Below are 23,069 nucleotides of genomic sequence, written 5' to 3' on the forward strand. Positions count from 1 at the left end.
TTAGGCTTTTAAAGTTTACAAGAAAACCAAAAGAGCAAAAATAAATTTTCTTCACCATTAATCTGTGGTGGGTTTTTATTTTGTTTTGTCTTGACTTGGGAGAAAACATGCGCAGGGGAAGGAAGGGAAGAAGGAATGAGCCTGCAGGGATATTAATAGGATCTGAGGCTGGAGGGAAAAAAAGAAATAAAACAACAAACAAACAAAAACGAGAGAGAGAGCGAGCGAGCGCACAAAGATTTTTCTCCCAAGAGCAAACCTTTGATATTCTTCCAGCACACCCCAAGCAACTGCAATGCAGCCCCTGTGAACTCTGGCTAAAACACTTCCACTAATAACAGAAACTATTACAGTAGCTTTATAGAAAAGGTCGCAGCTAGACATGGGAACAATTTTTTTCTGCTTATGCTCAGCCTCAGAACATTTACTGTTATGCCTGACTTTACAAATGTGTATCCCTTGAAAGCAATTCAGTGCTGATCCACATGGAAGTACACACAAGTACACTAAAAACAGTGTACTTAACCATCTGCAGTACTTGACATTTAAACCACATTTGGCTAAGCAATATGATATCACTGACTCGCCTTTACACATTTTTGTTTTGGAGCTGAAGTAGAAGTTTCAAGAATTATCACTACTTAAGCAGATTATGCAGATAACAGCGTGAAGCATATTTATGTTAAATTAAAAGTATATCTGATTATTAAGGAGTTAATGGACACTACAGACAAGATTTCACAGTATGTGGTAAGTAAAAGCAACTGCTTTTGTTTAAAAAACATTGGTCTCATAACTTATTCCAAATCATGCAGCAAGGATTTGTATTGTAATCCCCTTCTTTCTTTAGCCTTAAATTGACAACAGGAAAAAGATGGGAAGTGTTGCATTTAATTGCTTTTTCTGTCAAAGAATCTTAATTTTCTGCCTTTTAAGCTTATTTTTATAGTTTTATTTTTAATAATTACAGCTACTTTAGTGAATTGGCAGTTACATTTATTTGATTATACAAATATTCAAAAATGAAAAGGAACAGGAAGCCACACTAGCCACTCACAAGCAATGGAATATAAATAGTTAGAAGGCAGCAATCAGGAACTATAGAGCAAATGAACAGGCTTGTATTTCCAATGATCACTTGCATAGCATACCCATCTAGATGAATACTATTCCAGCAGTGACTGAAAACATACAGGTAAGGAAATGTCCATACTTAAATATTTTAGGCTTATTTCCTAATATTCTCCTTTACCTTTTCTTTTCTTCAAGTAGCATTTTTATTTAAATTTTAACAACATTAAAGATTAGTGAAGTTGTTTCCATGTTCTGAACAAGCAATATATTGGATTACTTCCATAAAATGCTTGTTAGACATGAAAATATTAATTTACATGATCATTTGTAATTTTGAAATATTTTGCATCCCTTCAAATATTAACTTTTATGAATAAAGTGTGTCAGTACATAAAATATCTCTCTACATAAGTAAATGAACCTACATTTCATACAGCAGCTGTTTCTAATAATTACATAATGGAAAGTCAAAATCCTTATATATATATATACACACACACACACACACACACACACACACATACACACACACTTTGTGCGTTTCCAAGTGAAATATCTGAAATAAGCTCAATATTGGCTTAGAACTGAAACTGGTTCTAGGGGCACACAAAAAAGAATTGTCTAAACTTGTGAGGACCTTAAAAGGTACGTAGGAACACAGCGGTTGATACAGGTCTGTGTGGGGGATCTGGCCCTTTAAATCATAACTAACCTTGTAAAACATTCAGAAATAAGAATAAAAGTTTCCAGAAAATTATAATACCTGATGATCAGTAAAATGAGATGATACTGTTGTTTAAGGAGAATAAGCAAGATTGGATAGTAAACAAATCAAATTGCTACATCCAGGTAAGGTATATTCTATACTCCCCAAATAAAACACCACATTTTCTAAACTTTTCTTTCCTAAAGAAGATTAGTAGGAAGAGGATATGGTAATGGAGTGGGGACAGGCAGCAGGGGGGCAGGCACAAGTAGGGGGACAAGGGGTTCTGTCCTCTCACCCCCACCCCTGCTTTGGGGAGGGGGGGGGGGGACAAATTAAGATACACTCCCCCCACCACAAAAAATAATTACATTATGTATAGAGGGAATATTAAACACATTTATACATTTTCCATGTTTAGAATCTAATTATCAGGGTATCTTAAATTCAAAGTTGTCTTGGATTCAAGTAGCATAGCAACATATTCTCTATTGCCGACTCTGTTACAATGAAGTCCACCTTTGTCATTCTAAGTATTACTCAGGCAAGCAATATGATTTTTTTAGTTAAGTTTTGTTTTCATTGAAAAATGTGCTATTATTGCCCCCTGGAGGAAAAAGGAGAGAGTTTGCTTACATAAACAGATGAATAATTTTCCAGAATTGTCAAGTAGATACATCTCCAACTGAAGTCCATGACAGCTGGAGGTGTTCAAGACCTCTCAAAATCATGCCCTTAAATCACTTAAGTGATTAGTTCTATCCCTTTGAATTCTATTTACAGGTAAAGAACTGTTCATAGTACTACCAGTAGTGGTTGAGATGCGCTGAATTTGTGAGCTTGGAGACTGGTTTTGCAAACATATGGAATAAGAAACACATATGCACACAAACATTAAATCCCAGAGGAGTCAGATTCACATTCTCTTGGATTTCTGTATCATTGTTTTTAAGTGTTGACTGTGCTATGCACACAGAGATATTTTTCCCTGCCCCAAATGTATTTATAAACAAGAAATTAAGGGAGACAACATAACTCTAATAAATCAATAAGTAGGTTGAAGGTCAAAACCAACTCCCTTACCATTTATTAGTTATGTTTCTAAAAGCCAGAAATTCAGGTACAACCCATCAAAAACTGGGTTAAGTAAGGCGAGTTCAGGCCAGTGCTACCTCTACCTTCCATTAACAAAGCTCCAGCTAAAAGGAAAGACGCAACAAGCAGCAAAATATGCATTTAAAGGGAAAAGTATATAGGAACATAGAGCTGTGGATTGGGTTGAATTTCCCACAAGACTGATGGGTTTAACCACTACCATTCATTCCCAATAACTACAAGAAATTTGAGTATGTTTCCACACAAAACAGACAAATGCAAGGCCGCTGGGATATCCAAGCACTCCAGGTAGATGGCTGAGGGAAAGGAAGGAGACGGCTAACTCTGCCCCTCCAATTTTTCCTTTTAATTAGAGTACCTTGAAATACTCCTAATTTTAGTTAGCCACTCAGGTGAAAGGGGTAATAGTGCTATTACTGAGAGAACAGGAACAGTTTCAGTTTCTGTTTATCTTATTATTATTCTATTTGTCTTGCTAATTTTGTCCTTGACAAAAGCATTGGGATGCAAGGAAAGGCATTAGATAATGCCTTTCTCAGTATTTCCTGAGCTTCATATTTCTAGAACACCTTGGAGATTTATCTGGGGAGCTAGCAAGGGTGGTTCAGTGACAATTCCATTAAATATGTTGCTGTTGCAGTACAGTGCAATTCCCAATGCATAGGTGCACCATCACACATACCTCCTATCCCACTTCACTCGGACATTCTTAATAGGAATCTTAGTAGAAAGGCCAAGGTTTGAAAGAGCCAGGGAGAACAAACTACCTTCTCCCACTGAGAAGTGTTTTTTCCTGAAAAGCACAGCAGGATAGCAAGGAAGTGTAGAATTAAAGCCATAAGAGGCTAGAAATAAATGTCACCAAATGAAGCAGAGTAGCAGTGCTCAGTTATGTCCCAGCACAGCTGATCTTCTTCACTGCATGAAACGCACATTGTCCATTGACCTACAAGATCAGTGGGCAATGTGTTTCCCCACTTTCAGAGATGCAACCCCAGCAATGTCTAGGGCACATCTCTGGAGGCAGGGAAAGCTGGGCAGGCACTCCCAAGGTTTGATGGGCCTAATTCTACATAGGAATTCATAGGGTGTACACAGGACCAAGCCCTGAGAGTGCCTGCCTGGAGCGTTGGAATATGTGGGCAGCTATGGACTACCTGTTCTCTCCCACCATAAAGCAAATAGACATCCACTGCAATAAAGTGGCACAAATTACTACTTTGTTGGAACCACAAATTTGAATGCATGTGGTGAAACAGGGAGTAGGGGAATCTATTTACTTTCACTTTATAATGTAATTAAAATGTTTGTGGCAGCACAAAGGCAACAAAAGACTGTGTCTGTTTCCACCCTATGGGCATCAGCATAAGTATTGATTCAGCTCTTTCCGTAAGCAATTTAAGTCATTTAATGTTTGTATTGAACATTTTCCCCTATTAGCTCCAGCCTCATATGAATATGTTCCCTCATAGTGGGAATATCACTTTGACTTTTCTGATGTCTTTATTCGATTGACTGTTTATTTCTATTCTCATTTTTTATGGCCTAGAAATGAAGACAAACAAGTGGAATGGCCAGCCAGTACAAACACACACTGTTTTAAATGGCTGAAATAGCACCCAGAACATTATTATGTATATTTTCACTCAGTTGAGTATTAAAATGTAGATACTGCCTTATGGCAAAGGTTGATATGAACAGAAAAAAATATATGTGAATTCAGTCACTTGGCAAAAGAGCTGACAAAAAATTACTGATAGCTGCTGATAAGACGCAGTAAAAAAGATGTGATTTCAGAGTTTATCTAAAGAAAGAAAGCACCCCTGAGCAAACTGGAAAACAAGTTACTGCTTCCCCTGTCCTGTCCTCATTCTGAAGAACATATCTATACTAGAAAAAAATTAAACCTGGTAACTGTGTTCACACCATTTGCAATCTGGCTGGAGACAAGGCAGTTGTCATTTTAATTTATATATGGCTAAGTTACATATAAAATTTCTGTAGCTACATAAGTTCCTGTAGCTATATACACTACATAAAACATTTCTGAACCTATTGTGGAATTTGTATTGGGCACATCCTCTCATGAAATTCATGAGAGGTATTTTCAATACCAAATGAGGCAAGGCAAGAAAGATGGGTGTAAAACAGAGGATTCCTCTCCTATCCAGTTAATAATGCATTTGGGTAGTGTTAAACTAACAAGCCTTTTCAAACTGCCTAGTGATGTCCTAGATTTGAGGACTGCTTTTTGGTGTCCCCAACTGGTCCTCGAAATGAACTTTTGTTTTGGTCCTGACCGAACCCAGCCCAGACCAAATATTCTCAGAGTAGCAGTCAGTGTCCCATTGCATTTGCTGAGAGAATGTAGCATGATTTTGCCTCATACTTCATGGACAAGACTATAAAAAATAGCTTTGCACCAAGGCACAACTGATTAAGCTAGGCCTAGTGCTGCCTGAACACAGCTATATTGCTTCTGGAAGTAGCTGCTACATACCAAACCAAAAGCAACATAGCCTCATTCCTGAAACAGTGAGCCTTTAGCATACCTAATTAGCCCTTTCATAAGCCCATGCTAAGGCAATTACAATAAACAATTTGCCAAAAAGTCCTATATTAGTAGAACAGAGAAAGAGATTTTCATTTAGCTTAAGTAGTACATGATTTTGAGAGGGATGATCTAAACTCTGTCCTAGCATCTTCTGAAACTTCTCATTAACCTAGGATAAGCAGCTATGAAGTCCTACATGACCATGGACATGCTTCTGAATATGAAAGTGACTATTTAATGGAGGACTGAGTGCTCCAGATCAGTTTCTATGTTCCAGTTATAAAATGCATATAAGTACCTATATCTTATAGTAGGATGATGTGTCGGGGGGGGAGGGGGGGGGGGTTGTTTGTTTGTTTCCTGAACTTCCCTTGCATTACAAGAAACCTTGCATACAAGAGAATATTTGGTAAGCTCTTGATATGCTGGTAGATTCATTTTGCCATTCAAAAACATTTCTATATTGTAGCAATTCTAACACTCAGTAATTGTACAGCATAGTCACTGATCAAGCAGTTGCACTGGATTCCAAAAATAATCTGTAAATGTCTTCTGTACTAGGGAAGGTCTATGACAGTCAGGAGAAAAAAGCAAATGATAGGGAAAAAAAAAAAACAACAAACAATCTGGAAAAATGGGCAGCAAAATAAATTTGGTATTTCAATTCTTACAAAAAAATTAAAGGTTGCATCACTTCCCTGTTTATCAGCATAGATATTTGGTAGTCAGGAAAAGTGTTAAGAACTTTATGAACTTTGACAGGTTGCAGACTGCACAAAAAGTGTATAAGTGGTTTTGGAATCCATGTACAGTAAGGATAGGCATTTTAAGAGAGAAGGAATTTCAGTACTTTAAATATTGGAATTGCGTAATTCTCCTTCCATACATTTTGGCAAGGCTACAAGCAACTCAAAGTATAGGCCATTTAAGCATTTAACCAAATCAAACTTGTGCATACTCAGCACATCAACTTAGCTTCTTTGTACAAAGGATTCATGGATATGGGGTGGATGCAATGGTGCAGTAGAACCCCCTTCTAATTCCTACTGCACAGAAGCAGCAGTGGCCTTTCTATTTCAGCAGTGCTGAAGGAGTCAATTGACTTCATATCTCATTACAGTCTATTTGATTCCTAGCAGATAGCTAAAGGCTTTTCGCAGGTGTTAAACAGCCCCCTCAGCTTTTTAATGTTCTTGATGGTTCACTAGTGGTCCACTAATCAAGCTATCATTTCTTTGGTAAATTTGCTGTCTGTAAGCTACTCCCAGTCTCCCTTCTTCTCTTTCACAATCTTGCAGGCTGTTTTTAGCTCTTGGTGAAATCCTAGATTCCCTCCCCAACCCAATCCCCCTCCCAATCAAATCCAGGTTTCAACAGCAACTAAGGTTTCTGCTTTTGTCTGAGCAACCAAATGCTGTTCCCAATTCACCTGTAAAAGGGTTAAAATTAGCTTTTGCCTGTGTAGGAAAGGGAAGGTAAGCAAGCTGAATATTAGGCTCTTGTCTTTGTTCTACCCAGCCATAACTCTGAAAGAGTCTTCTTTTCTCTTCATTCTGCCTTCCCAAAAACAAAGTATGTATCTTATCTGGGGTGTGTGGTCTGCAAGAAAATACAAAGGAGTTCCCAAGTATAACTTAAAAACAACTCTCTCAAGTACAAGAATGACCCACTATTTTAACTTAAAGTATATGAACAAAGGCAAGGATAAAAGTAATAAGACAGCAGATTTACTACAGTGCCAGACAGACAGAGCCAGCCAGAGAGCCAGATTTCCCCAGTTCAGATAACCTTAAATCATCATGCATCTCCAGCAGCATTTTGCCAAAGAATTGACAACTCACTCAGCTAATTATTTAAAATTAAATAAAAACACATCTAAATTGCCTGATGCATAAGTTAAGTCCACAAAGAACCATTCTAAATTCAGTAGAGGGTTACTTTTTCACCCTTAAAATGAAATACAAAATATGTAGACGGTATTGAAAGCCCTTTAAATAGGGGAATTAAGAAGTTTTTGCTGCAGGTTCAGAAGCAGTTTGAACTAGCAGGAAGCAAAGACTTCATAACCCCCAAATACATTCAAGCTGGGCTCTATGCCCCATAAAGATGAGGTGGCCCTGGCCAGTGCCTTTAGCGTTTCAGGGATATCAACTTTGCCACAAACTTTTCACCCAAAAACAAGGCACAGCATTAGCAGCTGCACTGAGACCCAAGAGACCCCATACTGGCAACTGGGGACCTAATCAGCGACCTAATCAGTGACCTAACAATCGAAGAGAAGCTGGGTGACAGTGACCACGAGCTGATCACCTTCACCATCCACCGTAAAGCTGGCAAGTCAGTCAGTAATAGAGAAGTTCTCGACTTCAGGAAAGCTGACTTTGACAGGCTAAGGAGGCTTGTCAGAGAGGCCCTAAAAGGCCACAACCCAATGGAGAGGGGAGCTCTGGACAAGTGGCTGCTCCTCAAGGGAACAATCCTGGACGTGCAAGCAAAGTCCATCCCGTCTCGGAGAAAAGGCAGCAAAAGGGCACAGCAGCCCCCTTGGCTCTTCAGGGAACTGGCGGACCTTCTGCATCTTAAAAGGAAGACCTACAAAGGATAGAGGACTGGAACCGCCACCAAGGAGGAATACTCTGCTCTGGTCCAACCTGCAGAGAGCAAACCAGGAATACCAAGGCTGCAATGGAACTCCAGCTAGCTACAAATATCAAGGACAATAAAAAGTCCTTTTTTAGATATGTGGGGAGCCAGAGGAAAAGCAAGGGCAACATTGGACCCCTGCTAAACCAGATGGGGCAACTGACAACCGATGCCCAGGAAAAAGCGAACTTGCTAAATGGGTACTTTGTGTCAGTTTTTCACCAGTCCCATGGGACAGCCCTGCCCACTATGGGTCACAGAGACCCGGGTGAGGGAGATTCCTCGCCCTCCATCAAAGCTAATCTTGTGAAGGTACACCTGACAGGCTGGATACCTTCAAGTCACCTGGCCCTGACGGTTTACACCCAAGGGCACTCAGGGGGCTGACAAGCATCATAGCTCAGCCCCTGGCATGGATCTTTGAGAGCTCTTGGCACTCTGGTGAAGTGCCCGATGATTGGAAGAGGGCCAATGTCATGCCTATCTTCAAGAAAAGGAGGAAAGTAGATCTGGCAAACTACAGGCCTATCAGCCTGACCTCTATCCTGGGGAAGGTCTTATAGATTCATAGATGTTAGGGTTGGAAGGGACCTCAACAGATCATCGAGTCCGACCTCCTGCATAGGCAGGAAAGCATGTTGGGTTTAGATGACCCCAGCTAGATGCCTATCTAACCTCCTCTTGAAGACCCCCTTGAAAACTTTTAGTTTTGCTTATTGCTACCTATTTACATGTTCACTGACATCCTACCACACTTTTAGTTTCTCTCATTCCTTGGAGTCTCAGACCAGCAGAGACTCCCTATGCCTGAAGAAGGGTGATTGCACCTGAAAGCTGGCTAAGAACTTTTTTTCAACTACTCAGCTGGTCTGATAAAAGAGATGATATCACATGTACCCAAAGAACCTTGCCTGTCAAGGATTGATAACATCTATCTTGTGGTGGTGTGTAGGGGTGGAACGGAACCACGCAACTGGCCCATAAGGTCTTGACCACAAATCTGGTCCTAATTACAATAAGACCAAGGCAGCCTCCTGTATTCTTTATAACCATTAACACCAAGGTGTGGTGGGAGAGAAAGGGGTGACTGCCCCAGGGAGCAGGGTAAAGGAATTTTTTTTGCCTCCACTGGCTTCACGGCTACTCTTGGAGATGGTACTTTGTGACAGAAAGCAAGGATGTACGATCCACATTTTATGTGGTATGATAGTGGTTAATGCACTCACTCAGGATTTGGGAGACCCAAGTTAAATCCTCTCTTGAAGGAATTCAAACCTGCCTCTTGCAGGAAAATGCCCTTGCCACCCAGTCATACTATATTCTGGGTGATTTAGGGTTGTTGGTTGTAGCCATGTTGATCTAAGGACATAGGCAGACAGGGTTCTTGGGGTAGATGTGAAATCTTTTATTAGACAAACTAAATAGTTGGAAAAATTGTTCTTTGCAAGCTTCCAGGCACAAATACCTTCTTTAGGCATAGGGAAAGTCTGTTGGTGTTTGTGTCTCATTTGTGTATGAAAGCTTGCAAAGAACAATTTTTCCAACCATTTAGTTGGTTCAATAGAAGATATCACATCTACCCAATGAACATTGTCTGCCTATATTCAGGATAATGGCATTTTCTACTTCTCCTACTGAAGTTATGCTACTGTGTAGAACAGAGATCAAGATTCACTGGGCCAGGCGGACTCTGTGAGCCTAGCAGTTAGGGCACTCATCTAGGAGGTAGGAAACCTAGCAATGTCGCAACACGTAAGTGTTGAGCAGAATTGGTCTGTGATATAAACAAGGCACTATCATTTGAACACTGGTTTTAGCAATAAGTAAAATTTTGTTCCCAAGTTACTTGGTTCCCCTTAGCAACCAGGCACAGCAGTCAGTGAGATGCTCATTGTAAGAGTACAAGTAGCTAATGACAACATTTATGCATCTCAATATAGATAGCTCAGGGGTGACCAAAGTCAAAAGATAACTGCTGTTTTTTCACATGCTTCATTCGCCTTATTCTTACCACTGCATAGGTATAATTTTTTTTTTTTTTAATCTCAGATATCTCAGTCGGGCCATCATTTCCTTTGATTCATTTACTGAGTTTTTAACTCCAGTACTCAAGCTGAAGAAGGTAGACTAGTTTATGCAATTAAAAAAACCCAACCCAAAACAAACAAAGCATGCAAGATACAACGTATCCTGTAGCTAAATCTGTAAATAATATTATTTTCCAAACGATTCCCACTACATATTTAGTAACAATCAAATTATTGACCTAAGTTTAGTTCATCTTTTACTCTGCAGTGCGTCATAGACAAAACGCCTGAGTTTGCTGAAGTCAGCCTTCCTAAAGTCTAGCACTTGTACCCTACTAGTTACCTTACCCACTCTACACCTTACGATGAATTCTATTCTTTGCTGGTCACTGTCCCCCAGGTGACTGCTGATCTGTAGGTCCCCTACCGTGTCATCCCCTGTTGCCAATACCAGGTCTAGTAAGGCATTCCCCCTAGTGGGGGAACTCCTGAGGCAGCTCTCAGAGACCATAAAGGCTAGGGAGGCAGTAGTCATGGGGGACCTGAACTGCCCTGACATCTGTTGGGAGATGTAGACAGCAAATTCCCACCATTCACGCAGGTTCCTATCTTGTGTACAGGACCTCCGCCTGACGCAGGAGGTACATGGTCTGGGGGAACGTCTGTTCACCAGAGCGCCCCAAGGGATGACAAGATCGAATGGTCACAAACTCCACCGTGACAGATTCTGGCTGGACATAAGAAAGAACTTCTTTACTGTCCAAGCCCCCAAGGTTTGGAATAGACTGCTGCCGGAGGTGGCTCAAGCACCCACTTTGAATGCCTTCAAGATGCATTTGGATGCTTATCTTGCTGGGATCCTACAATCCCTGCTGACTTCCTGCCCCTGAGGCAGGGGGCTGGACTCGATGATCCTCCAGGGTCCCTTCCAGCCCAAATGTCAATGAAATCTATGAAGACCTATTTTCTTGGGTTTTAGTCGAAGATCAAGGGTAAAAAACGTTCTTGAGGAGAGATGAGATTTTTGGAGGAAAGAGAAATAACTGCATAGAAACCATTTTATTAGGGTGATGGTAGAAACTATCACTGCTGGGTCAATCCATTAGCTATTAACCTTAATTTCATTTTCAAAAAAAACTTGATAGGCATATGAGAAAGCCTAAAATAATATTTGCTATTTCTCATGTGTGCATCCATGTGGTAAATAAATAGCTTAAATTTAATAACACTTTAAAAAAAGAAAGAAATACAGCAGTTTTATAAGAAAATACTCAACACTTTCAACTTTAATTAACTTAGAAGTTTTATAAAATAATGACATTAGCAGAACACCTTTTTTAAAGGGGGAGAGAAAAGAGTCACTGCCCTCTATGTGTTGCATCCAAAGGGAAAGTGTGGCTTAGCCACACACCAAAAAGGAAAAATCTCCTCCGCATACACATAGGGGGATAAATTTTAGGGGAGTGGGGAGAAGTACTCCCATTCTATATGAAACCCACAGAGGGACATGGGTTACTGAGGATATATGCTATAACCCATATCCCTCTCTACAGCAGTTCCAGTGACTGAGGCTTTGAACCTATCTCTATAGAACAGGGGTAGGTAAAATACGGCCCGCGGACAGGCTTTGTCCAGCCTGCAGCAGATCACTTGGTCCAACCTGGCCCAGGCATCATCTCATGGTGGTGTGTCCTGCCACCCCCTGGTTAAGCAGGGCCGCCCTGAGCTACCCTGTGGTTCCTCTGCACTGCCTCCACTGCCCTATGGGGCAGCATGGAGACAGCAGTGACAGCACAAGGCAGCCCAGTGCAGGCTCCACACAGCTGCTGCAGGAAGTGCAGGGCAGCGCTGGGCAGGGCGTTGCTTTCCCCTTGCACCGAGCACACTTCTGCCCTGCCAATGCTGCTATTGCTGCAGCTGTTCAGAGTGAGCAGGCAAGTCTGCAGCAGGCAAACGGTGGGTTGGGGCTGCACACAGGTCCCCACCAATACCGCAGGGCTGGGAACAGCAGCTGCCACTACCTGGGCTGCCTAGAAAGGCAATCCAGTGGAGAGCTGCCCCAGCCTCACTGTGTGCTCAGGGGCCGGCAGGGCACACCATGGGTGGGCGGTGTGGAGTAGACGCAGGGGCTGGGTCAGGGCTGTGTGCACATCTGGCTGATTCACTCCTGCCAGGGCCAGTCTGGAGCAGGCACAGGGTGTGCTGGGGCTGCGCACTGCTGGCAGTGGTGGGGAAGCGCCACAGGGCACACAGGCTCCAGGCTGTTGCGAGGTAGGCATGTGTGCTGACTCACTCAGGGGGGTGCATGTGGGGGGCCTCCCATGCTCACCCCACCAAACCCACAAAATCTCCCCCGCAAACTTCACAACTACACTCTCCCCTACACACAATCTCACACCCCACCAACACCACACCCACCCCGCCACACATACTCATGGTCTCTAGAAGGAGCCCTGCTCACTACTACCTGCACACATCCCACTACACACCCCCCCAGCCACTCTCCCTCTCCACACACCCCATAAAACCCATACCCACCCACACATCCCCAAAAACACTCCCCACTAGCCCTCCCCATACCCACCCATGTCCACACCCCCCCCACATATACCCACACCCACCCACAGCACCCAATATACAAGAGTAAGACTTCATTTTGAGCTATTATGCAATCACCTCTATATACATGATGCAAACCACACAAATCAGGACAAAAATCTTTTTAAAATAAAATTAAAATATGTTATTGTGGATGTTAGATTTTTAGTACTTTTTTCTGGTTCCAAGATGGCAAACCCCCTTCCCAAAAGGGGTACTTCCAGGGCAAGGGTAGGGACTAATGGTGACAAAGGTCAGGGGTTAGGGGGTGGGACTTCCAGCACCAAGATGGTGACCAGGGGGTGGGGACTACCCCTGTGGCCCTTCACAGCTCACCAAAACTCGTGAAGCAGCCCTGTAGCTAAAATAATTGCCCACCCCTGCTGTAGAAACATTATGGAGATTTTGACATACTGACAATTTTTTTCTTGAAGAACGTCTGTCACAGCTGGGAAAGGTAATTGATCCAGGCAAACATGAATTGACTTTTGTATGACAAGTGAAAGGCATGTCTTGAATCTTCATCCCTCTCTTCAAAGATGTGTTAGATGACAAGTGTTTCTACCAGCTCCAAATAACATTTTAAGTAAATGATATATTACAGTATGATGTAAAACTATAATAGCTGTGGTTTTTCCCCCACTCTCAAATCTATGTACACAGATTACCCAGGGGGAAAAATAGATCTTTTCCCCTTGGAATGGAAAGATCCCTAGAACAATGACACCCCAGTGAGTGACCATCCACAACTTATCAATCAAGACTGAGAAGGGTAAGGACATAGAACCTGCAAGGCAGCTGGAATCCCTGCTGTCATATGTGACTTTTGATCCTCTTTCCTGTCATCCTTTCTTACTAGCATATCTGTGAACTATATAGCTGCTAAACACAAAATGAATTAATATAATCTTCCTCTAAGGCAGGATCCCAGATTGGCCTCATGCTGTAGACAACGAATTAAAAAAAAAAGAAAGCAGTAACTATTTGTAACATGTTGTTGAGATAGCAAACAACAGCCTGAAGCATCTGAGCAAAAGCCACTCCCTCAACTGACCCAAACTCTTTACTATCTGCTACTGAGTCTGGTACTGAGTCACATGCTGATGGTGAATGTCTTATCCACACAACAGCTCCTTTTACACAATATTAAAATATATTCCTCACACTTGATAAACAAATGTAAAAAACTTATAATTTAAATGGAGAATATACAACGCAAAGACTTGTTTTCTAATTCAGGAATGTTAAAACCTAAACAAATTGGTCTGATTTTCAGAGATACTGATCAACCTCACCTCTCACTAATTTGAGAGAGAAATGTATATTCTGAGTACCTCTGGAAATCAGGCAATATTTATTTAGGGGTAGTTTTTTATTATTATTATTAACTAGGATTTGCACATTTTATACATCCCAACTTGAAATTATCATATTTCTTTTTTCCTTCCTAACTTTAACAACTTCTTCCCAAATCCTAGTTGAATTAACCTGATTTCCTGTCCCATAAATTATCTCCAACTATTCACATTGTGACTATGTTCAAACAACAGCCTTACAGCTCACTTACAAATACAGTCACTTTTTAACAGGCATTAACACTTAACTAGAATCTATGCTTGGTTGTACAGGGTTTGTATGTGCAAGTACATTTCTAGGAAAAGGTTTTACTGTGGCCTCTGGTATAAAAACTATGAGATGATGTTGCATATCAACCTGTTTCATTTCCCTTTAGTGTTAGTGAGGGTTCCAAGTCCAGTTGTGGGCTAGGGAGCCTTTACAACATCTCTCTAAATAAGGGATGATACAATATGCAAGTATAAAGCAAAATCCTCCTTTTCTATGAAAATTATGCATATAGTGTATTCAAATTACTGTGAGGCAGTATTTGAGTTCCAAACTTAACACTCCCCACCCGCCATGGTGGGAATCTGCTAATCCTGAACTTTAGATTAATTTCCATGACATTTCAAAACAAGACTATGGCAGCAAGCAATCTCCATTTTCCAAAAAAGACACCAGACTGCTTTATTTTTTTCCAACTACACTTGAGATTGCCAAATACAGCAGTAATATATCTGTTCTGAATGCCCTAAAGAGAATGATATGCCCTCATAAATTCTGTCAAAGCAGTAACATAGCAGGCAGGAGATGCAATTTCTTGGAGCCTTCAGAGAGATCCTCTATTTCAGTTTGGGAAATCTGAAAAGACAGTCCTATCTTACACCTTATGCAGGTATACAAATGAGTCTCTTTATATTGTACTATTAACAAAGTTAGGGTCAACTAACAAAGTTTGGGCATACTAACTGCAAGCACAGCTTTCCTCAAATGGCATACAAAGGAGGTTGGCACTGTGCGGGCCGGGAGCGATCCGAGCCCTTTTTCGTGCTGCACGCAGGCTGTGGCCAGCAGCCCGGGCACGCCGGGTTGGAGGGGGAAGGCCGTCAAGCTGGAATTAGGCACAAACGCGTATTGGCAGTTTAAAAGATTGTTTACTTACACCGAGATGGCAGTGGTGCAGGCTGAAAACTTGCTTAAGTTGCGGTTACAGACAGGAAAGAAGAGAGGCGGACAAGAGTTCTAGACTCGTGAACTCTAGCCCAATCCGGCTGAAGGCTCTGAACACGCGAGCCCGTCGTGTCAGCCGAAGAAAGTACTCGTCCGGAAGAGCTCTGAATAAACTCACACGAAGTTTGCTAGGCTCCGTGGGTCCTTCTGCTCACTCATTCACATGGAGTTTGCTAGGCTCCGTGGGTCCAGTTCTTTTGTGTGCGGGAAGGGATACGTCTGGATTGCACTCGGCGACGGGGAGAGGCTAGAGGTTGATCAGACCTCTGTTGCCTGCTTTAAATGCACTGGGTCCGTAAGGATCCGCAGCGCTTAGAGATCTTCACACAGCGTGAAGTCTGTCCCTCCTCCCTTGTTCGTGGAGTCCTCCAACTTGGGCGGAAACCACTCAAGCCTTTTATACGGCTAGCAAGCCAATCACTAGCTGCTACGTGGGAATAATTTAGAACTGGTCAATAATGGGACTCGAATTAGCATACAAATGGTGGGAACTCTTTGCAACGAGCATTTCTGTGCTGCAACAAAGAAATGCACCCTGCAAAGAAAGCTTCAAATTGGCGGGAAATTCTCCCTTGCACCGGGGTTCTCTTTTGCAGCAGAAAACTCCACCGTGCAAGGAAGCTGTAATTTAGCGGGAACAATTTAGCAGTGCTGAAGCACACAAAAACAAAAATCACACCCTTTGGGTTGTGACAGGCACAAATCTCATGCTCTTCACCATTTTAATAGCACTGGGTATACAATCATTTATTACAGAACATAAACTTTACACAGCTACAAGCGGATTCATTAGGCACCTGACTAAGCCTTGTATGCATACACCAAAAAATAAAAGTAACAATTTTGTTCTACTTATTGTATATATAACGTGCAGTTTGGATAAAGTCACGACATAAGATGCTGGGGAAGGAGAGAAAAAAAATTAGAATTATTTGGCTGATATTTTTATTTTATTTTTTTAAAGGAAAGACCCTTCTCTATACAATAAATACTGTGGAGTTCTCTTTCTTCTATAAGATACCCAAAATAAAGAAAGTTAGGCCACTCTACAGAGCTCCCACAAAAAAAACAAAAACAAAACAAACCCACAAACATTTTGGATAACATGCCTCCTGACCAATTTCAGGACTGGGTATGTGCACACATTCACCAAAGAAAGGTTGAAGAATTTAGAAAAACAAATTGAAAAACAAAATAAGTGATGATTGCTTAGACGTAGGTAGTCATCCAACATCACTGGGCAAATAGTTTTATTATGCACACTTGCTAGAAAAGTTACCATTTTGATTCTTAAAAAAAAAATACTGATACTACAACAAACTATAATGATGTTAATCTTACAAATAATGGTAAGGAAAACGAGAACATGTCCATGGTATCTTCTTGGTAAATCTAATTTTCCTTCTGCTTTCAGGATCACGGATTGAAACATTCTGAAATGCTCAACTCAAGTGCAAATACTTCAGGCAACCACTGCACTTACAATGCAATAGTAACCAAGCAAGTCATCCCCCTTGCATACAGTTTCATTTTCATAGGAGGATTCCTGCTAAACGGCACAGCTGCATGGATTTTCCTGCACGTTTCTAGCAAAAAAAGTTTTATCGTCTATCTCAAGAACATTGTTGTTGCTGACCTCATCATGAGCCTGACTTTCCCTTTCAAAATTCTTGCTGATACAGAAATTGGGCCTTGGCAACTCAACGTCTTTGTGTGCCAATATTCAGCTGTTGTCTTTTACTTAAATATGTATATTGGAATAGCATTTTTTGGCCTCATTGGTTTTGATAGGTACTACAAAATTGTAAAGCCTGGGTTTACATCCTTTGTTCACACAGTAAATTACAGCAAGATTATCTCCATAGTCATATGGGTATTGCAAATGTTTTTAGCATTGCCCAATATTATGTTAACTAGCGAGTCTCCAAAACAGGGAAATCCCAAAAATTGTATGAGTCTCAAAAGTGAATTAGGTAAATACTGGCATGAGGCTTCAAACTATATTTGCCTAGGAATTTTTTGGATTGTGTTTTTTCTATTAACCATTTTTTACAGTTTGATATTAAGAAAAATATACAATTCCTACAAAAAGTTCAGGAGGAATTCAGAAGCAACCAGGAAAAAAACCAATCGTAACATATTCAGCATCATGTTCGTGTTTGTCATTTGCTTTGTCCCATATCATCTCTGTAGAATTCCATACACACTAAGCCAAACCGGATCAAAATACACCTGTCAGTCAAAAAGACCTCTGTTCTATGCAAAGGAATTCACTTTGTTACTGTCTGCTGCAAATGTATGCTTTGATCCTATTATTTATGTCTTTCTCTGTCAACCCTTTAGAGAAAAATTATATCAAAAACTGAATCTTAAGTTGGGAGCTACAGGTGACATAGAAAATTCTAGATCTAGAAGGTCAAACACATTTCGTGAAAGTATAAATATTACATAAATTCAGAGATCTCTTGTGATAATAATGTTGAAAAATAGTGAAGATAGCATATGGTTAATAACTGAACTGAATAAATAAAAAGCATATGCAAGAACAAATAAGATTTCAATATAATAAGCAGTTCACATTTTATTTCCTACAACATACCATACATGTACTTATACTCTACTTCAATTTACTTCATTCTGTCATATGACAGAGTAAGTGATCTTTCTGTATTTAAGGAGGACAAAATAAAATTACTTGATTCGAATCCTGGAGCATGCCACATAAGTAGATAGACCTAAGAATAGACCAAGAAGCAGCTATATCTTGTTAAACTCCTGGGAAGCCAACCAAGAGCATAAAAGAAAAAACACACCTAGCGGAACGCGACTGAGACCAGCTGAGTAGCTTAACTCAAGACCTGAGTATTCTCAGGTAGTGCTAACTTTGGCAGCAGCCCATTTGGCAGAAGCCAGTAGGGCCAAGCCAAGCACTCAGGCCCTGGAAGGAAGAAAGTGCCCTGCATCAATCTAACAAAACAAAGACCTGAGAATGCCGAAAGGGGCGCCAACAAACATCAAGAGAGGGTGAAAGAAGAGACAAAGAATAAAAGGTACAAAGCAGCTGAAATCCTTAAGGTTCTACCTAGAGCTTAGAGAACCCTTGTTAAGTTATGAGATGAGAGGCAATTTTAAAAGTTTATGAAAATCTATTTGTAACTCTTACAGAAAAATCTTTATTCAATAAGAATTAAGCCACAGAGTTTTACAGGATATTATACAAGCTATAGCCTGTAAAAGAAAAAGTAAATCTTCTGTTTTTGTCTTTCTAAAAAAGACACTTTAATTATATTCTACAGTACAGACATAAAACTATCTATCCTAAATATTACATGACCATTCAATAAGTCTGTAGAAAAGTAAACTTTCTACTTAATTTTTCAGAGTTTTTCCATAATGCTCCAGGACTATTTTAGCAGACTGTTACAAACACTCTGGTCATCCAATTCACTTGAAATCATCACTGAAATTCCGTGAAAATGATCTCCAAGGGAAAACAGGCTGTGTTGCTTATGAGTTAGATTTGAGGCTCTCAATCTATCAAGTGTCCTGAGAGGATCATACCCCCATTCTACAGGCTGAGAAAATACAATTTGAGTCCAACCCAACAACTAGCTTCAAGCAGGCCTAGTACACAAATGTGACATACAGTAACATCTCAAACTGCCAGCTAACATTGTTAATGTTATGCATAACTACATTTTACAAGATACATAACATGCATGTCTTCATAACATACTGAAGATTTGCAAATAACTTTCTCTCTTGAATACCAAGTAGTGCATCAACATCTTCTGGTTACTTACAGCAAGATGGAAATGGAAGTCAAAAGGTGACTTGAAATGGTTTTGTAAGGGAGAAACTAAATACTTAATCAGATTACCAGAGACTGAGTCAAAATATGACTATGCAGTGAAGCAACCCATATGGCACGCAACAGGGTATGCACCAAAGAGATTGCACGCCAAGGCAGCTGTAACTTCACCAACCATGTCTTTGAAAGAAGTGAAGGGAAAATAAAGCAAGCAATTTGTGTATTTGGAACAAATGATTTGGTATTTTAGGTCTGTGCCAGCATTATGTTAATTTTTTCATCTTTGTACAAAATTAACTAAAAGTTACCCACATTTAAAACAGAAAGTGATGTTTATTTGTAATTTTCAAGATTGATCTTGTTTTCTTTTAAAATTTTACAGCAAAATTGAGTTAGTAAATGTAGTGTTCATATAAAGCGCCAAAACCAGGAAACTGAAATTGTTCATTCTACTTCATCAAAACTATAGCACTGGAAAACAAACAAGAGGTATTTCTAACATGGATACTGTCAAAATGCCTTACTGCTATTCTGATAGGACAGTGTCTCATTGTGAAAGAGCAGTTCACAATCTCTATACATGATTAACTAAAATAGGGTATCCTGTGACAAGTCTATGGGATTTATTAAAGATCAGTAAATAAATACACATTCACTGAATCCATGTTTGCCAAGATCATAACGAATCCCTGTTTTAACCTGCTTTGAGACTACAAACCCAGGGCAATGGCTATTTGTCACCATTAACCTATATAATATTTGAACCAGAGTACTAGAAAGTAAGCTACTCGCATTTCTTGAAAGCCATTTGGTTTCCTGTATTTATTGTTTGAATTGGAAGTGGTCCTGCACCAAAATTACGTATCCAAAGTTCCCTTACCTTTAGAGAAATGTGCATCATAATCTTTTATACAAACTGTTTTTAAAAAATTCCATAAAAGAACGTTCATTTCTATGGTTCCCGAAGATTTTCTTAACTTGTAGAAGTATCTGAAATGTAGATTCTCTCCTATTAGTAGTGGACAAAAATATTTGTCTGGCAGAAGTGGAAAAGGATTCAATTCCTATTTTACTGCTTTGCTATGGATTTTAGGAGAGACATGGCAAGAACACCCAACAACTTCCATAAATAGCTTCCTTATTTGCTACATAAAATTAAAGCAATGGATAACTGAGGAGAGTAATGACAATTTAAAATGAAAATCATCCCTAATTTGTATAACCTTATCTTTATTAGGGGTGCACTGATAGACATTTGGGGGGCCGATACCAATACCCAATTCTTAAGGAGGCATATCGGCCGATAGTGATCTGATTTCTGATACAGCTGAGTCCAGCTGGTAATGGTAAGTCAGTTGTGGTGAAAAGGAAGGGGAAGAGAAGGGCTGTACAGGGGCAGATCAACGCCCCTCCATGGTGAGGGACGGAGTGCGGCTGGGGCTAGGATAGGCGCTGCCCAGCTGGGGCGGGGTGGGCACAGGATGGAGCCATGGCTCATCGGGAGGCGGGGCGGGGCAGGTGGCTCCTGCCGCTGCGCGCTGCTTGTCCAGTGGCTCCTACTGCTCATCTGGGAGGGCACAGAGAGGAGCATGTGCCCCCAGATCTGCGCAGGGAGGGCATGGCGAGATGCAGCTGTGGGCTGGCGCCAGAGGCCATGCTGCACTGTACTCAGGGTGGGTAGTGACAGCACGCTGCCTGATCCCAGCCCACAGCTGCAGCCCGCCCTACACAGATTCTGGGGCACATCCCATCCCCCACCATAGCCTCCCAGATGAGCAGTGGGAGCCACCAGACAAGCGGCGCAGAGCAGCGGGAGCTGCCTTTCTCCCCTGCCCCCCACACCCCACCGGATGAGCCACAGCTCCATCTCATGCCTGCCCCACCCTGGCTGGACAGCACCTACCCCAGCCCCAGCCCCACTCCCTCCCTCACCCCAGGGGGGATTGATCTGCCCCCCACCACACGCTTTCCCTCCACCCCTACCCTTTCACCACAAGACTTACCAGCTGGACTCAGTTGTATCGGAAATCAGATCCATATCAGACAATGCACCTCCTTATTGGTATCAGTCCCCAAAACGTCTATCAGTGCACCCCTAATGATAAAGCAGAAGCCATCACAAAGCTGTAGTGGAAAACAGCAATGTCTCCATTAATATTCGATGGGTTATTAATGCTAACACTCTGATGTAGGGCTGCAAATTAGATTCATGATTTCTCCATCACTGAAAAAAAGCAGAGATTTTCAGGAGCAGGAGCTAAACTCAGTAAGTGAGAACCCTTTTGCCAACATCAGTTTTATAGGCTCACTCCTCACACCCCTCCCCCCACCCCCTCCCGGGGCAAACTTCCTCAATGCACAGTTGGCTCTACCAAAGTCAGTAGCAAAACTCCCACTGACTTCAGTGTTTGCAAGATTTCTCTCAGTTAATACTTATGTCTTCCAGTGCATATACCCATTTTATGAATGGTACACATTTCATAGCAGCATCTTTGTTAACAGAGCTAATAAAAATCAGTTACACTGCATTAATCAACCCCAGATTAAACTAATTACAAGTTATAGAATACCACACTGCAGTCTAGCAAGCATTTTCTTTGTTCTCTTACATTATCATAGTGGCTACTTATAAATAATTGTCATTGCCAGTTAGGAAGCACAGCTTGAGGATACTTAAAGTCTTCTCATTATTTTCATATGGCCCCATTTGCACATAGAATACTCACAAACACAAAGCAGAACCCTCCTTGAGGGGATTTAAAGCCTTAAAAACACAAGGTATACTGAACTACAAAATATGTTAAAATTCTGTACATTTAATTCTAAGGCTAGGGACAGAAGTTACACATAAACCAGTTTAAATGATGGGAAACTGCTTTACATCTGTAACAGAACAGAAGTTCAGTGTACATAAACTGCTTTCAAAATGGCGACAACCAACTGAAGATAAACCTAGCTGAATATAGTATCAGACTTAACTGATTTAGGTCAAATCAGTTTATGGAACTTCTGTCCCAGATCCCTTTCCCAATTCAAGTTAACTCACAGTCCCCCAGCATCCCAGGATGCTTTGCAGACCTGGGCTATGCCATCTGCTCCAGTGGAACAGGGACTGCCTCACTCCTCTGCTTCTTTCCAGCCTGTGTCCATCAGCCCATAGAAACAGGGCAAGGGAACAAATCCCCAGACACCCTAGCCAGGGTCTACACAGCATTTGTGGGGAGAAAAGCCCCTGTGGTGGGGGCTTTTCAACCCTCAGCAGCCCTTCCCCCTCCCCCTTCCCAGCTGCTGATTGCTTCAGCCACTGCCTCAGGAAGGAGGGGAAAGAAGTCCTCCCTGCTGGGTCCCTGCCCATGCAGCCCAGCATGGGGACACCAGCAAGTTTCTGCCTTGCTGAGCTTCCCATCACCCCAACCTGGGGCAGCCACTGGGAGGTGAGGAAAATTCTTCCCCTCCCAAACCCCAGGGCTGCTTGCCTCACCTGCTAAGAGTCTCAGGGGTAGTCTGGGGCAGCCTTAGAGAGTAGAGGAAAATTGCCCTGCTCCTCTACAGCCTGAGTTGCTACGAGTCTGAGGGTAAACTTTTTGCAGGGGAGTGGAAGAATTTCTTTCCACTCCCTGTGGCTACCCCAGGCTCTCTCTGAGACTTGCAGCAGCTCAGGCAAGAGGCCCTGGGGTTTAGGAGGGAAGAATTCCCCTCAGCTACCTGGAGCTGCGAGAATCCCTCCCAAGGTGAGGGCTCCCTGGTGCCCCCATGCTGGGCTGCATGGGCAGGCACCTGGCTCAGAGGACTTCTCCATCCCTCCTGTGGCAGTGGCTGAAGCAATCAACAACTGGGAAGGGAGACCCGGAGGGGGGGAGGACAGCAGGGGGTTGGGGGCATGTACTGGGGAGACAAATCTGGGACACTTGGCTGGGCTGGCAATGGCCAGCAAGCTAGGGGATGTGCTTGAACACCCCCTGCCTACTGACC

General features: G+C 41.7%; 2 protein-coding genes across 9 annotated transcripts in view; one reads left to right on the forward strand and one right to left on the reverse strand.

The window, feature by feature from the left end:
- Nucleotides 1-23,069, reverse strand: part of MED12L (mediator complex subunit 12 like) — a 226,121-nt gene that overhangs the window by 87,767 nt on the left and 115,285 nt on the right. The window lies entirely within an intron of this gene.
- Nucleotides 721-18,105, forward strand: P2RY14 (purinergic receptor P2Y14). Of its 2 annotated transcripts, none has more exons than XM_014526852.2 (2): nucleotides 721-750; nucleotides 16,701-18,105. In XM_014526852.2, exon 2 carries the CDS (start codon nucleotides 16,725-16,727, stop codon nucleotides 17,736-17,738), a length of 1,014 nt encoding a protein of 337 aa, XP_014382338.1. In that variant the 5' UTR covers nucleotides 721-750; nucleotides 16,701-16,724; the 3' UTR covers nucleotides 17,739-18,105. The 2 variants fall into 2 exon arrangements, with proteins under 2 accessions (XP_014382338.1, XP_014382337.1); XM_014526851.2 differs by lacking the exon at nucleotides 721-750 and adding an exon at nucleotides 1,121-1,195.

Source organism: Alligator sinensis, unplaced genomic scaffold (genome assembly GCF_000455745.1).
Source record: "Alligator sinensis unplaced genomic scaffold, ASM45574v1 scaffold1777_1, whole genome shotgun sequence".
NCBI classification, from domain to species: Eukaryota; Metazoa; Chordata; order Crocodylia; family Alligatoridae; genus Alligator; species Alligator sinensis.